We start from the raw sequence: 12,406 nt of genomic DNA, 5'->3' as shown, positions 1-12,406 counted from the left end.
TGGTACAAGACCACATCAGGGGCTTCCCCAACCTACATGGGAAGGACGCCTGACTGCTGTCCCCCACCTACATCACACCGATCCTCAGAGCAGGATGCCGCTGTGGSCTAGAGCGGTCAGGGCTCTAACAGAGCTCACTGGCAGGGTGGAAGAYACCTGCTCAGGCAGAGTTGGCTCTCAGAGCTGCAAGGATAGATCTCAACTCCAGGATGAAAAAAAACCAAAACAAAACAAACCCCAAATGCTCAAAAAAACCAATGACCAAAGAAAGAAAAAGAGCAGGGCCATGACCCTTACCTCTACTTACAGAAGCCCTCCTGACAGCAAGGACAAGCCAGAGGCTCCCTGCCGCTATGGCCATGCAAGCACAGCACCAGCCTGTAGACACGAGGGAGAAGAGATGCTCGAGCAGTGGGCAGGATAGAGCTATCCCATCCCACCCTCCCCACCACTGAACAGCAGCTTGGCAGTTGCCTCCTCCTGCTCATCCCTACAGCAGCCCTCACTCCATACCCTGAGCGAAGGGAAGGAGTGGGAGGAAGATCCCAGCAGMAGCAGGACAGGACCCTGTCCCAAGCCAGCAAAGAGGAAGCTGTTTGCAAACAGGGTCCCCACGACCTCCTGTTAGCCATGCTCAGGGCCGTGTAAACCTCATCGGCCTCCCTAGGCCCCACTGCCATGAGTGCTGTGGAGCAGAGGGTGGGAGAGCAGGGAAATCACTTCCATCTGTGCCTGGAGCCATCCAGCCTATAGGGAATTCAAACCAAACAATATGAAAGAGAAGGGTGAGGGGAAGACAAGGCAGGGTCCAGGCCTGTCAAGTGTCATGCCAGGCCATGCACGATGGGATTACAAGCCACCACGATGTCCCAACTCTTCCTGCTGGCCTGACCTCCGCTCTGCCACTGGGTTCCTACGGGAGGACAACATCTTTGGCTGGAAGTCTAATCCACCAGGGATCTCTTTACTAGGAAAGATGTGCTTACATCCCTCAGAAGAGGGCTGCTTCCCAGAACAAGCTAGAAACATCACCAGATGGGCCACGCAGCAGCATCTCACCATCCCACCCTCTGCCACGGTCTGAGTCCACACTGGAGCTACCGAAGTGGCAAGAAGCAAAAAAAAAAAAAAATATATATATATATATATATGTGTGTGTGTGTGTGTGTGTGTATACATATATATGTGTGTGTGTGTGTGTGTGTACACATATATATATATATGTATTTGTGGCAGGTTGCCTTGTTCTGCAAGGGCAAAGTGGGGCCTCTGAATTAACTAAGCACATGCTCTGCAGAGACAATAGCTAGGAATAAGCCGCCTATGCGACTGACACCGTCAGTTCTTACCACCCACGTGTCACATCCGCGCCAAGATCCGTCTGCACCACTAGAGCTTGTGGCTCCAGTGTAGGGCTGCCACTGCTGGATGCAGCCTAGATGCTGAACAGAAACCCTGGCACATCACTTCTCTCCCCCAGGACTCAGACACCTATTTCCTAGTACACGTCGAAGACCGGCTGAACCTGAACAACTCACTACCCCTCCCCGTGTCCCCAGTTCTCTGCAAGTAACTCTTACAATAGGAAAGATGCACAGGATGGAGGAGTTGCACATGCCTCAGGTACACAAAGGGATGGCTTATCAAGGTAGGATCCCCAACGGATGTACCAGCTCTGGGCACAGTCTAGCTGTACCTGCAGCTTCTCGCTTTCATGCCAGCTCTGGCAAGATCAGGACATACTTGCCTGCACAGGAGATGTGTCCCAGTTCATGGCCAAAAGAGTAAGATGCTGTATTAGAAACCAAAAGTCTTGACCACAAATTCTCTTCATGCTCACATATATATATATATATATACACACACACACACACACACACATATATATACACACATACATATACATATATATATACACATATATATATAATCTGCACACATCACAGTTCTCTCACTTCTCAGCCTTTTCTTCTCTCCATATCAACGTTTGCCCCAACAGCAGGGCACAAAAGTCTGGGGTGCCTGTTTGGGGAACCCACCGGAGAGGAGCCACCATTCATGGCAAGAGTTTCCCCACACTGCATCCCCGCGCTTAGCGGAAAGCACCAAGACCTGCTGCTTGCTAAGAACCAGAGAAAYCCAATTCCAGTCATCCACGCAGCCCACCTGGCTGTGCTCAGGGGATATGGAACAGGAGTTTATGTGACCAGGTAGGTGCAGGCATTCCCAAAGACAATTTCTCCCCTCTCACCATCTGCCTTTAACAGTCTGACCACCACCCAGGCCTGCTAAGATAAAGCATCTCTTTTTCCTCTCCATTGCTTCAGGCCACGCATGAGTTTCCACTACTCCCACCCCTGAAAACCAACTGTGCCTGGACACTACAAATAGCAGCATTGTGTACTGAGATGGCCGGCCAGACGCCTCGCACACGACCCGGACCGTGCCAGGCCCTGGTAAGCTGGGTTCATGCCCACCGCAGGAACGCGTGGGCTGACAGCAATCATGCAGCTGCATATATTTCGAGGATCTTTGCTGGAGGGCAGAAGGAGACAGGGTGGGGATGAGACAGAATAACTTTATCCTAAAAATAAGTACTCTTCAACATCTGATATCAAGGCAAAAGGCTCAGCACAGATCAAGCAGCTGTAAGCTGCTCTTAGCAAATCCTTCGGGTATCTCTGCGAACAGGGACCCTGCTCTCCCGTACCGTGTCCTTTGTCTGGTTCCCACAGTCCTTCCCCCTCAAAGTTTCCCCTCTCTCCCACCACCACCAGCACACACTCTTCCTGGGTTTGACCACCCTTCCTTTCCCCGCCTTCCCTGAGAAACAGGAGCCTCGTTGTTGTGCGCTGTCTGGAGTGAGCTGAGGCAGAACAGATGCCAGGAAATGAGCACAGATCTTGCCCACCCACCCCCTTCCCCACCCAAACGGTAGCTGGTGTTTTACCACTGCTGATCATGGGGTTCCTGAGCAATCTGCAAGAAGCTGGGGCCCCTGCAMACTTGCACCATATGATCTGAGCTTCCCCAGCACCCGTGGCTGCCTGATGCGATTCTGGGCAGTGGGATGTTTGCAAGAGTATAAATAAACCTTCTGTTGTCCCRCATTCCCCATTCCAACTGCCCTCCAGCCTATATATAGACTGGACCACTCTGATCCAGAACTGTCATTTACTTGGAACAGAGGGGACATTTCTGTAGACTGACCACAGGATCCTCAGTGCAATGGGGCTGTTACGGGCAGGGCATGCTGTGAGCTATTCCAGCTACCGGACAGACACATTTCTCAGCAGCCATCACCAGTGAATGGTGCACCAGAGGATGTCCCTGCTTCCAGTTCCCTTAGTAAAAGGCATTACTCAGCCCCTTGAAGGAGGCAAGGTATTGCAAAACCCCCTCTGTTTTACAGATGGGAAATGAGGCTGACTCACCCTTTGGTATCTACTTCTTGGAGCAAAGAGTTGTCACAGACAGGCCAAGAGTTCTGACTTAGAAACACTCAGATTGCTTCAAAGCTGGTTCTCAGCTGCTGCTCCAGAGAGATCCAACCAAAGGGGCCAAGGAAGGACGATATTTAGCACTGAATCTTCTCAGCAACAAGTCTACTCAGCCCCGAAACAGGTTTTCCTGCAGTGATTTGTATCGATGCTTGTTCTGCTAGAAACCTATTTCTAGAGGCCCCGAGACCCTCCCCAGCTGCGGGGTATAAAGACCAGCTGTTGAGGCCAACTGCTGAGCCAGTTGACCACAGAGCTGGGAAAGGTGCCAAATACAGTCAAGGGTCAAAAACATCCCATAAAGTGAATTTAGAGATGGCAGGGGCAGAGGGGAGGGTCTGACAACCACAGAGCAGCTCTAGGAAGACACTTTTCCAAGGACACCGGTCTTAAATTCTGCAGCACTTTCCCCTTAGCTAACAATGTTGYCCTGGCCAAACCACTTCCAGTCAGTCTGATGAGTTACCTCCATTTCCCCAAACTGCCCAGCTGCCTTCCACTCACTGCCATATACAGACCCTGCAGCTCTTGGCCATCCTTCCAACCACTTGATACTTCAGGCCATGTTTAGTTAATTTGCTACTGAATACTTTGCCTTCCCCAGCCCTGTTTGAGGCCCAAAGCCACACTCAGACGCCCTCTCCTCCTGCAGATGAGATGGGTCAACTGAGATGCTAATATGACCAGAATGCAGAAGCTGTCAGCGGGGTTGGGTTTTCTTACCTAATTTTCATTCTCACCAGGCTATTGGAATAAAAATTATAATATTTTCTATTGTCAAACTGCCTTCCTCCCCCATCTTGTTACTGTGTGGGGAAAAGAAGGGTCACTCTTTGAGTAGCACAATCCTTATGCTCCTCACATATCCCTTGGCAGTGAGGGTGTGCAACATCCATGAAACCTGTTTTTTTCCCCTGAAGATTAGCAATAAAGACTAATCTAAAAACCCTCTTGGTATCACTCTGAATGCCACTACGGGCAGTGGCAGCAGCCCTGGATCTATCTGCCTGCAACAYAAGTAGGTGGTTATGTCTGGAACCATAAAAGTTCATTAAGAGGGGGGGAAAAAAACGGGGGGGAAAAAAAACAAGCAAACAAAAAACACTCGGGGCTCAACTCCTGCAAAAACTCAGCACCTCTCTCTGAGTCTCTTCACTGCAAGCAGTGTTCACCTCCCCATGCAAGATCTGACTCTCTACTCCAGCTGCTTGGTGCAGGCGACAGGAAGCGACGTYCCCTTTCATCTCTACACTCACCTTTTCCTCCAGGGTGACAGCTCGTCTGCTACGCCCTCTGAGCAGCCAGTGCGGGGTGACCAATTCTCCCTGGGGTGGCAGCCCTAGGAAAGAAGAGACCAGGTGAACACACGTAGGAGCCAAGGATTTCTCTTTTGAACCGCTAGCAGCAAGAGCTCCTCTGCAATCACGTCAAGAGAGAAARAGGCGGGGAGAGAAAGCTGATGTCTCTGCCTGGCACCCAGGGCCATTTCTTAGGTGTTACTGWGGGACAGAAACTAGCACTGAACTCAAAGCATTTCCCTATTCCCTGTGTTACTGAACCAGCCCTCCTCCTTGAAGTGTCCCAGGGACCCTCTTCTGTTATGCCGGAACCACACTCAGGCCCAAAATCTGTGGCCTAATCCCTCGGCCAACACAAAATCTATACTGAGAGCAGCATCACAGCCCTGCGGAAAAGGGACGTACTGGTTGCGTGGGTGGTACCTCCCTGGGCCTGGGCAGCTCTAGGCAGGAGAGGGCAGAGCTCACCCACCGTGACCCCGTTCTGTCTTCATCTCTTCCGCCACATTTGCCAACCAAAGCAATATTTGCACTGATAGGGGTTGTGTTGCGGTTGCTTCCCTTGCTCAGGTCGCTGCTAACAACAACGCCTCCCCCTGCTGCAAATATTTTGAGACTTTCTTAGCGCCTCCCTTACTAGGATCTTTTGGTTAGGAGAGAATCTGCTCAAAAGACAGCTGTGGCTAGGCTCGGTTTAAGGTTGAACTGCTCCRCTGAAATGCAGTAACTGTCAGTAAACACTTCCAACCTGTCACCACCAACCAGGTGGGCCCAGCCTAGCAGAGTTGAGCTGCTAGACCAAAACATCTCCAACCACCCTAACCATCTTCTACCACCTAACCATCTTCCACCACCTGAACACACCCAGACTGTCTCTTCTCGGAGGTTGCAAAGCTTGAAAACAACCACAAACCAAGGGTAGAGACTCAGAAACCAGCACTCAGCTCTGCATCTCACCTGCTCCGCCTCTCCCTGCTTATTTTGCAAGTTTCATGGTATCAGATTTAGGCTTTGTATCACATAAACAGCTTTTTTTTTTTTCCTCTCTCCTTCATGCTTTCACTCCACTGATTCTCATTAAATTATGGCATCAGAAAATTTGCTTCGATCACACTGAAATCGAGCAGAAGCAAGCCGTTAACTTCTGCTTGTTTCTAGCCAGAGCTGGACTTGAAAATGGAGCACAGCAGCTAAAATAGCTACAGCACATTACGGGTTTCTCTGAGACATCCCAGCTCCCCAAGGCAAAGCAGTACAAGTAATTCTTTGGCTCAATTAGAGACATGCAGACTTTCTAAGATTTTTTTTTTTTTTTTGTAAACAATGTGGCTGTATTTGATCGCAGAAACACAAGCAGCTACTGATGACTTAAGCCTGGAAAACAACTGAAAAAAAAACGTTGCTGCTGAAGACACTGTGAAGAGGGGATAAGGTCTAGCAAGAATGTCAAATGATGGGCCACCTTGCCAAACCAAATGTTGTCAGTGAAAGCTTGGATCTAGTAACCTTCCCCAAGAAAGGGCAAAGTTACTTATTGAGAGAGTGGAAAAATAGGGCTTAAGGCTTCATAATTTTACGTGCCTGTTTTGATTCCCCACGCAACTATCTGGARACATTTGGCTTAAGGAAATAATAAAGAAGTTATTGAAAAAGGACTGAGTTATTGGTTGGAAACTGCGGATTGAGCATTTAAAATGATCAAGTTATCCAAAGCATAGTTGTCTCTGTCACGCAGGGCCCCCAAGGACTCTTTCTGCGATATCACTGTGGCATTTAATCAGCTTTCATTATATATAGCATTTAATCAGATTCCACGAATAACTGTAGATAAGGTGGCGAGTTTCCCTCTCCTCACCTCCTCCAAAAATGTTAATGGGGCCTTCAGGCCCACAGTCACAAATAACTCTTCTGCTGGCAGGGAAACTGAGGCATCGCCGTGAAGTGACTTGCTCTCAGCCATGCACAGTAGGCAGAGCGGAGATGAGATGCACAGAGAGCTGCCCAGCCGTGGCAATTTATGCACTGGGGTTTTCTGCCTTCTCATTGCAGAGAAAGGGGGGAAAAACTTTTTTTTTCCCTCTTCTTAACTTGCTCCTGCAGAGCAAGAAGGGCAAATAAAAGCTCTCTCTCCCCACGCACAGACCATCAGGAGGTAGAGGAGATGGCCTTTTGGTCCTGTCTGCCATGGGCTAAATTCAGAGTTTTTAGCTACTTGGGAAAACATCTAGAAAAACCTTACAGATAGCATGGGGGTTGCTCTCTTTCCTTGCTTGCCGCAAAGCCCATCTTTCTCCCACGCTGTCTGGGGAGAAGATGGGATCTCAGGGGCAGCATTTCTGCAGGGATTACTGGGCTGGGCTTCAGGCCACATCATAAAAGCCTCTTGGTTATTATATTAAACTTGTAGCTGTTTTGACTATAGCTTTTGCTGGGAATAGGAGAGACTCAGAGCATGAGACAGGGCCTTAAAATCTAAGTCAAATAAACCAAAATGTATTGCAGAGGGGGTTTCCCATTCCTTTCTAATTTTTTCCCCCAGAAAACACACATACTCATTCCCAGCCCCTTCTGGGAATGTTTCATCAGGAACAGCGTTGCTTTTTGCRTTTCAGACGTTTCTTATTGCTCCACTAAAGCACCACCTAGCATTGCCAGCATTTCACCCGGGCAGCCCCACGTTAGGGAAGGTACAAGCCCAAACACAAGCCCCAGGGCCCACGGGCTCCAGCCGAAGCAAGCAGGCGGCTTTTCTGTCTGCTTCTCCTCTGCCCTTTATCCAAACAGAAATTTCTGGCTCCTATCACATTCTCCATTCCTCTCCCAGATGCACACCTCACAAGGGTCTCTCAAGCTTAGAGTTACYGAAAAACTTTTTTCCAGCAGCAACAAAAAATCCAGAAAGGCTCAAAAAAAAATCATGCTTAACAGAGAAAAAACAGTCTCAGCTTCTTGGTGGGTTTGCAGAAGAAAGAAGTGATGGAGAACAGAGACCACAAGAGACTGAATCCAGCCTGGCAAAAGCCCACCAGGCTTTCAACACACTGACAGAAACTCGCATCYAAACTTGAAGGGCTTTTTATCGCCTTTGGGGAAAATTTCTTATTTCATCAATAACAACAACAAAAACAGGTTCAACCTCATCAGCAACAAAAGTCACTCCTAGTTCTGTTTCAGGGTGCCAAGGTCTGGAGCTGGGACAGCTGTCCGGACCCAAAGACGACCAATTCCCCTCCRGTCAGTGTGATTTGCCATGGGATGGAGAGGAGAAAAGTATCTTTGCTGGTCAGAGGGGCCTCCAAAGGGATCCTGGGGGGAYCCAAGGCAGGACCCAAGGTGAGACCAGAGGGGTAAGGAGCTGTCTCCCCCCCTCCGCCTCTCACAGGGGGAGGCTGGCTGCTCCCGGCCCTCCGCTCCCAACCAGACCATATAGAGTCATGCACAGCGCCCGGCTGCTCTGCCTCGGGCAGTGCTGAGACAGGGTTTGCTGGRGCAGCTGAGAGAGGAGAGTTGGGGGACACTTCASCAGCAGGACMGTAGGGTGTGTGTGKGGGGGGRAAATCGGAKCCCGTACCTGCCACCTGCTCCATTCAAACCCAAGGATGCAACCCCRCGTGCACCCAAAAAGCCATTTCCACGTTCCCCAGGGTACCCCGATCCGCCCCCTCTCCCTCCAGCCCCAGCCGAAGCTGCGGTTTACCAGTCGCTCCTCTCCACCCGCGTGCTCTTACCTCGTGGCCCAGCAGCAGCCGCCGGGCTGGGGAAAAGCAGCAGCCCCAGGAGGAAAAGGTGGTCTCCCCAAAGAGCGGCGAAGCACCTCCGGCTGCAGGCTTGGCGGGGGGCTCGCCTCGCCATGCCCGCTCTCCCCGGGGCTGTCACCGCCTCTGCTCGCCGCCTTCGGCCCTGCCTTCCCTCTTATGCGCTCGGGTCCCCTCCCCTCCGTCCGGCTTCCCCCCGCCGCCCCCATTCACCCTCGCCGGCCTGCCCCGCTCGCCGGCAGCCGGAGCCCCCTTTCTCAGGCGCCCGGCTGCATCCTGGGCTTGTCAGCAGGAGGGGGTGGCTGGAGGGAGGGCGATGGCATTGTTCGCATTTATTTATTGCTGTGTTTCTTGGCCGAGCTGGGCTGGCTAATGAAAACCAGACCGGCGGAGCAGGCTGCTCTCAAGCTCCCCCCGCCGGGACATCCCGCAAGAGCCAAAAGGCGGCAGCCCCCCGCGCGCCTACCCACCGCGCAGCCCCTGCCCCTGTGTGCGAGGCTGRACCCCTTCCCCCCRGCCCCAACGTACACACAYACRCACACACACACACACCATTTTTCTTTCACAAAACACTGCCCCGTTTTTCCCCACGGCCGCTTCCACTTCCTCCTTGCTCCAAGCAGACAGTCCCCGAGGAGGTACGGATGCTACACACTGCACAGTGTGCTCAAAGAGGGCAGGGGAGGGGGAAGAAAAGGCAGTTTAGTAGCTCCAACCACCCCAGCAGCACCTAAAGCTGGGACAAGACAGAGCAGACACCTGTGTGACCCTCAGTATGTTATTATTACAGTTACTTTTAATAGTATTTAATTGGAGATGGATGCCAGCATCCAGCTGCAAAGAGACGAACAGCRGCACAGCTTACTGCCACGCTCAGGGGGGAGCGAATGCACACAAAGCTCACGGAAAAACATCAGAAAGAGGTGCTGCTTGCTCTCCACCCAACACACGTGCTACCACACACACAATGGTTTTGCTACATTGCTTCTGCTCCCTCCATTACTCCAGCCAGCTCGAACCCTTTCTCAGGGTCACCAATCTTTCCCCATGGGGTTCAGCCAACGTGACTATTCCCAGGATCAAGGACATTATTCTTTTCCTTCCCTCCTTCCCAAAACGTCAGCGCATTCTTCCAGAAAAAGGCTTTGTTCTGCCCTTCTGCCTTTCAGACAAAACGTAAAAGCAGCTTCTGGACTGAGCTGGTCATTAGAGATCCCTCAAGCTTGTCCCTCTCTAATCATCACAGAGTTAAAAATCAGCTTGTGAGTGTAAACAAGMCTCAGAGCAAAAGGGTTTGCAAAAGAGACCAGGTAAATGAACATCAGCTCCAGTTCAACCATCAAAGGTGGTATTTTAGATAGATCCCTAAGAATTCAAATTATTAACAATCCCAATAATAACAGCGATTAACCCTAGTAATTAATGCTTTCTAAACCTTTTAATGTCAAGATACACTTTTATTGTCTCCCCTACCTGAAAGGCGGGCAAACTGCAGGACACACTACTAAGAAAAGTACTCTAGGAGTCTCTGGGCTCACCTGTCCTAGGTAACATACTTCAGGAGAGATGGGGACAGGGAACACCTCTGGGGCTTCCCAGTGCAAAGTGCAAGTGCAGCCCTGGCAGCAGTAGCACTGTCAGAGATTGTCTTGCAATTTAATAGGTTTTTAAAGTCCTATTCAGTAGGTGGTCTCCAAGGTCTGCACGGAGATCTTGAAGCAACCTGGCTGTGTCTTCCAGGCCTGTTCAAAGCACAACACCATGCTGACACTGCTGCTGCTCTGGTTCTAAGTCAGTTTGTTCAGTGTGAGCACAGGATTTCATCATAGCACAGCTCCACCTCCCTATGCAATCTCAGTGGCTTGCTTCACTCCTGCCCAGACATCCCCCTACCTGTACACTCTTTACAAGTCTCCCCTAGCTCAGCAGGGCTTCAGRAGCCCCAATTAACAGACAATTGAGTAGCCTGGAGATGCAGCATTTTTCAAGTGGGTAAGTACCATTTAGCAACGCCCCATTCTCACCACAAAAATCTCAAACATTTTTCTCCCTTCTTAGCTTGAGCTTTATAAAGCACCAAGGACTCACAGAAGCTCAAGATCCTTTGCTAMACTCACCAAGGAGGGGTTGTGCAGTTCCCATGCTCTCCACAAGAGGACAGGAGGGMCAGCAAACACTCCACAGTTACTGGAAAGGATAAACCTGTGTGCCATGGGACTGCTCAGAAACAGAGGACATGATCATCCCATCTCACACCCAGACAGCTCAATGGAAGTTCAGTAGAATAGCCATAAATCAACAGCCTGGTATACAGCTAGGAGAGAGTCAAACAGATGACACAGCTTTCAGCCATCACAAAAAACATAATCAGCAATGTCCAGAGGAACAAGGTTCTGTAGAGCTACCGAGCACTGTGAATATCCTTCCAAGAAAGGGTGATTTGTGGTCATGGAGGGGGTGAGGCAGGGCCTAGGATGGAATAGGGATCATAAGCCAGAGGGAAACCTTTTTGCAGTTTGATAGTCAGCAGCTGACAGACTCCAAAAATTTTCCCACACCAGTTCTTTATCCCATAYGCTTACAAGAGGCAACACAAAGGAAATTAGCCATTTGCAAAGCATTTTGCAGTTAATGTATTTGCCCACTGAATCACCCCAACAGATGTGCCTTCACCATTACCACACACACAAGTGTCATTTTCTGCCACTGTCATTCCTCTGCTTTCTCAACCAGTGCAAACTACTAGTTGCATGACATAGTTATCCTGTTTAAGTGCTTGGARCAAGCCTGGGTTCGGTAAAAGCACCTAAAATTAGTGTAGACTCAGGACTAAGTTAATGCAGACTATTACTGCTTCCCACCGTCACAGGGAAAGAATAGTTGTAGGCCATGGAGAAGTACATGGCACTACATGTGGCTTGAGACGGCAACAGCTGGTGATTATCCAGAACAGCTTATAAAAGGCYGTTTTGTGAAAAGAAACAGGCGTCCTTATGCCTGCTTACGGCCTTAATCACTTGACAAAAAGCCTACAGAAGCTATGGCATTGAATGCACTCTACAGCTGGATCACACAGACAGGCAGCTGTGGCACAGATCAGGGGTTTCTGCATCTCTACTTAAACCACAAACAGCATGTGTGAGGCAAGGGTTGGGGGGAATCACTCGACTGTGGAAATGAGACAGAAAGAGCCCCTTACTATCTTCTATCCACCTCAGTACACTCTAGTCTGTCCTCCCCAACACTCTCCTTCCCTATGTTCTTCACACTCATGAAGGAGGCAGCCAGAACATCTGACTCTCACAAGCACAGGCTGTGCACTCAGTACAATCCTGCACACCACCCTTTGGATCTTCCACCACTAATCCATCAAAAAAAAAAAAAAAAGCTAAGGGTCTTAGCCTGTTAGAGCTCATCCTACAAAGGATAAGGACAGTTCTAGTGCAATATAATGGCGCTACGCCATTTATAAGAATTTCTGGCTTGATATTTCAAAGCTGCTTTCAGGTTCTGGAGACAAAGCAAAAAAAAGTCAGTACACTGTGCTGCTATTTTTTGAGATAGCAATTATGATAACCAGCCTCTCGGCAAGATCCACACACACACATCCAACATCTGCGCAATAACTGTCATGGGGGAACATGGCAAATGCAGACCAAAGAGCATTTTTAATGGTCTCCCTACACCACCCAATTTCACAAAATCATCCATTAAAAAGACTATTCAATCTGCACACAATACCAAAGAAATTCAAGTCCTCATGCACAGGCCTTCAGGAGCCAAGGAAGCATAAGTGGTGTGTTGTTGACCTCCAGATCCAATCAGCAAGTCTCAGAGACTTACCCTTCTCCAG

At 49.8% G+C, this 12,406-nt stretch overlaps 1 protein-coding gene across 1 annotated transcript in view; it reads right to left on the bottom strand.

The window, feature by feature from the left end:
* ADAM33 (ADAM metallopeptidase domain 33) overlaps window positions 1-8,733 on the bottom strand; it is a 47,267-nt gene extending 38,534 nt beyond the window's left edge. The window contains exons 1-2 of the mRNA XM_085314637.1: window positions 8,527-8,733; window positions 4,757-4,839 (exon numbers count right to left, since the gene is read on the bottom strand). Of these exons, the coding sequence (XP_085170763.1) occupies window positions 4,757-4,839; window positions 8,527-8,650 (207 nt within the window). The 5' untranslated portion in view covers window positions 8,651-8,733. The remainder of the gene's footprint in view (window positions 1-4,756; window positions 4,840-8,526) is intronic.
* Between the last annotated feature and the right edge of the window lie 3,673 nt (window positions 8,734-12,406).

The sequence above is a fragment of the Rhea americana genome, unplaced genomic scaffold, assembly GCF_003343005.1.
Source record: "Rhea americana isolate MKP2758 unplaced genomic scaffold, rheAme1 scaffold_41, whole genome shotgun sequence".
NCBI lineage: Eukaryota > Metazoa > Chordata > Aves > Rheiformes > Rheidae > Rhea > Rhea americana.
This window is presented reverse-complemented; position numbering and strand designations above follow the sequence as displayed.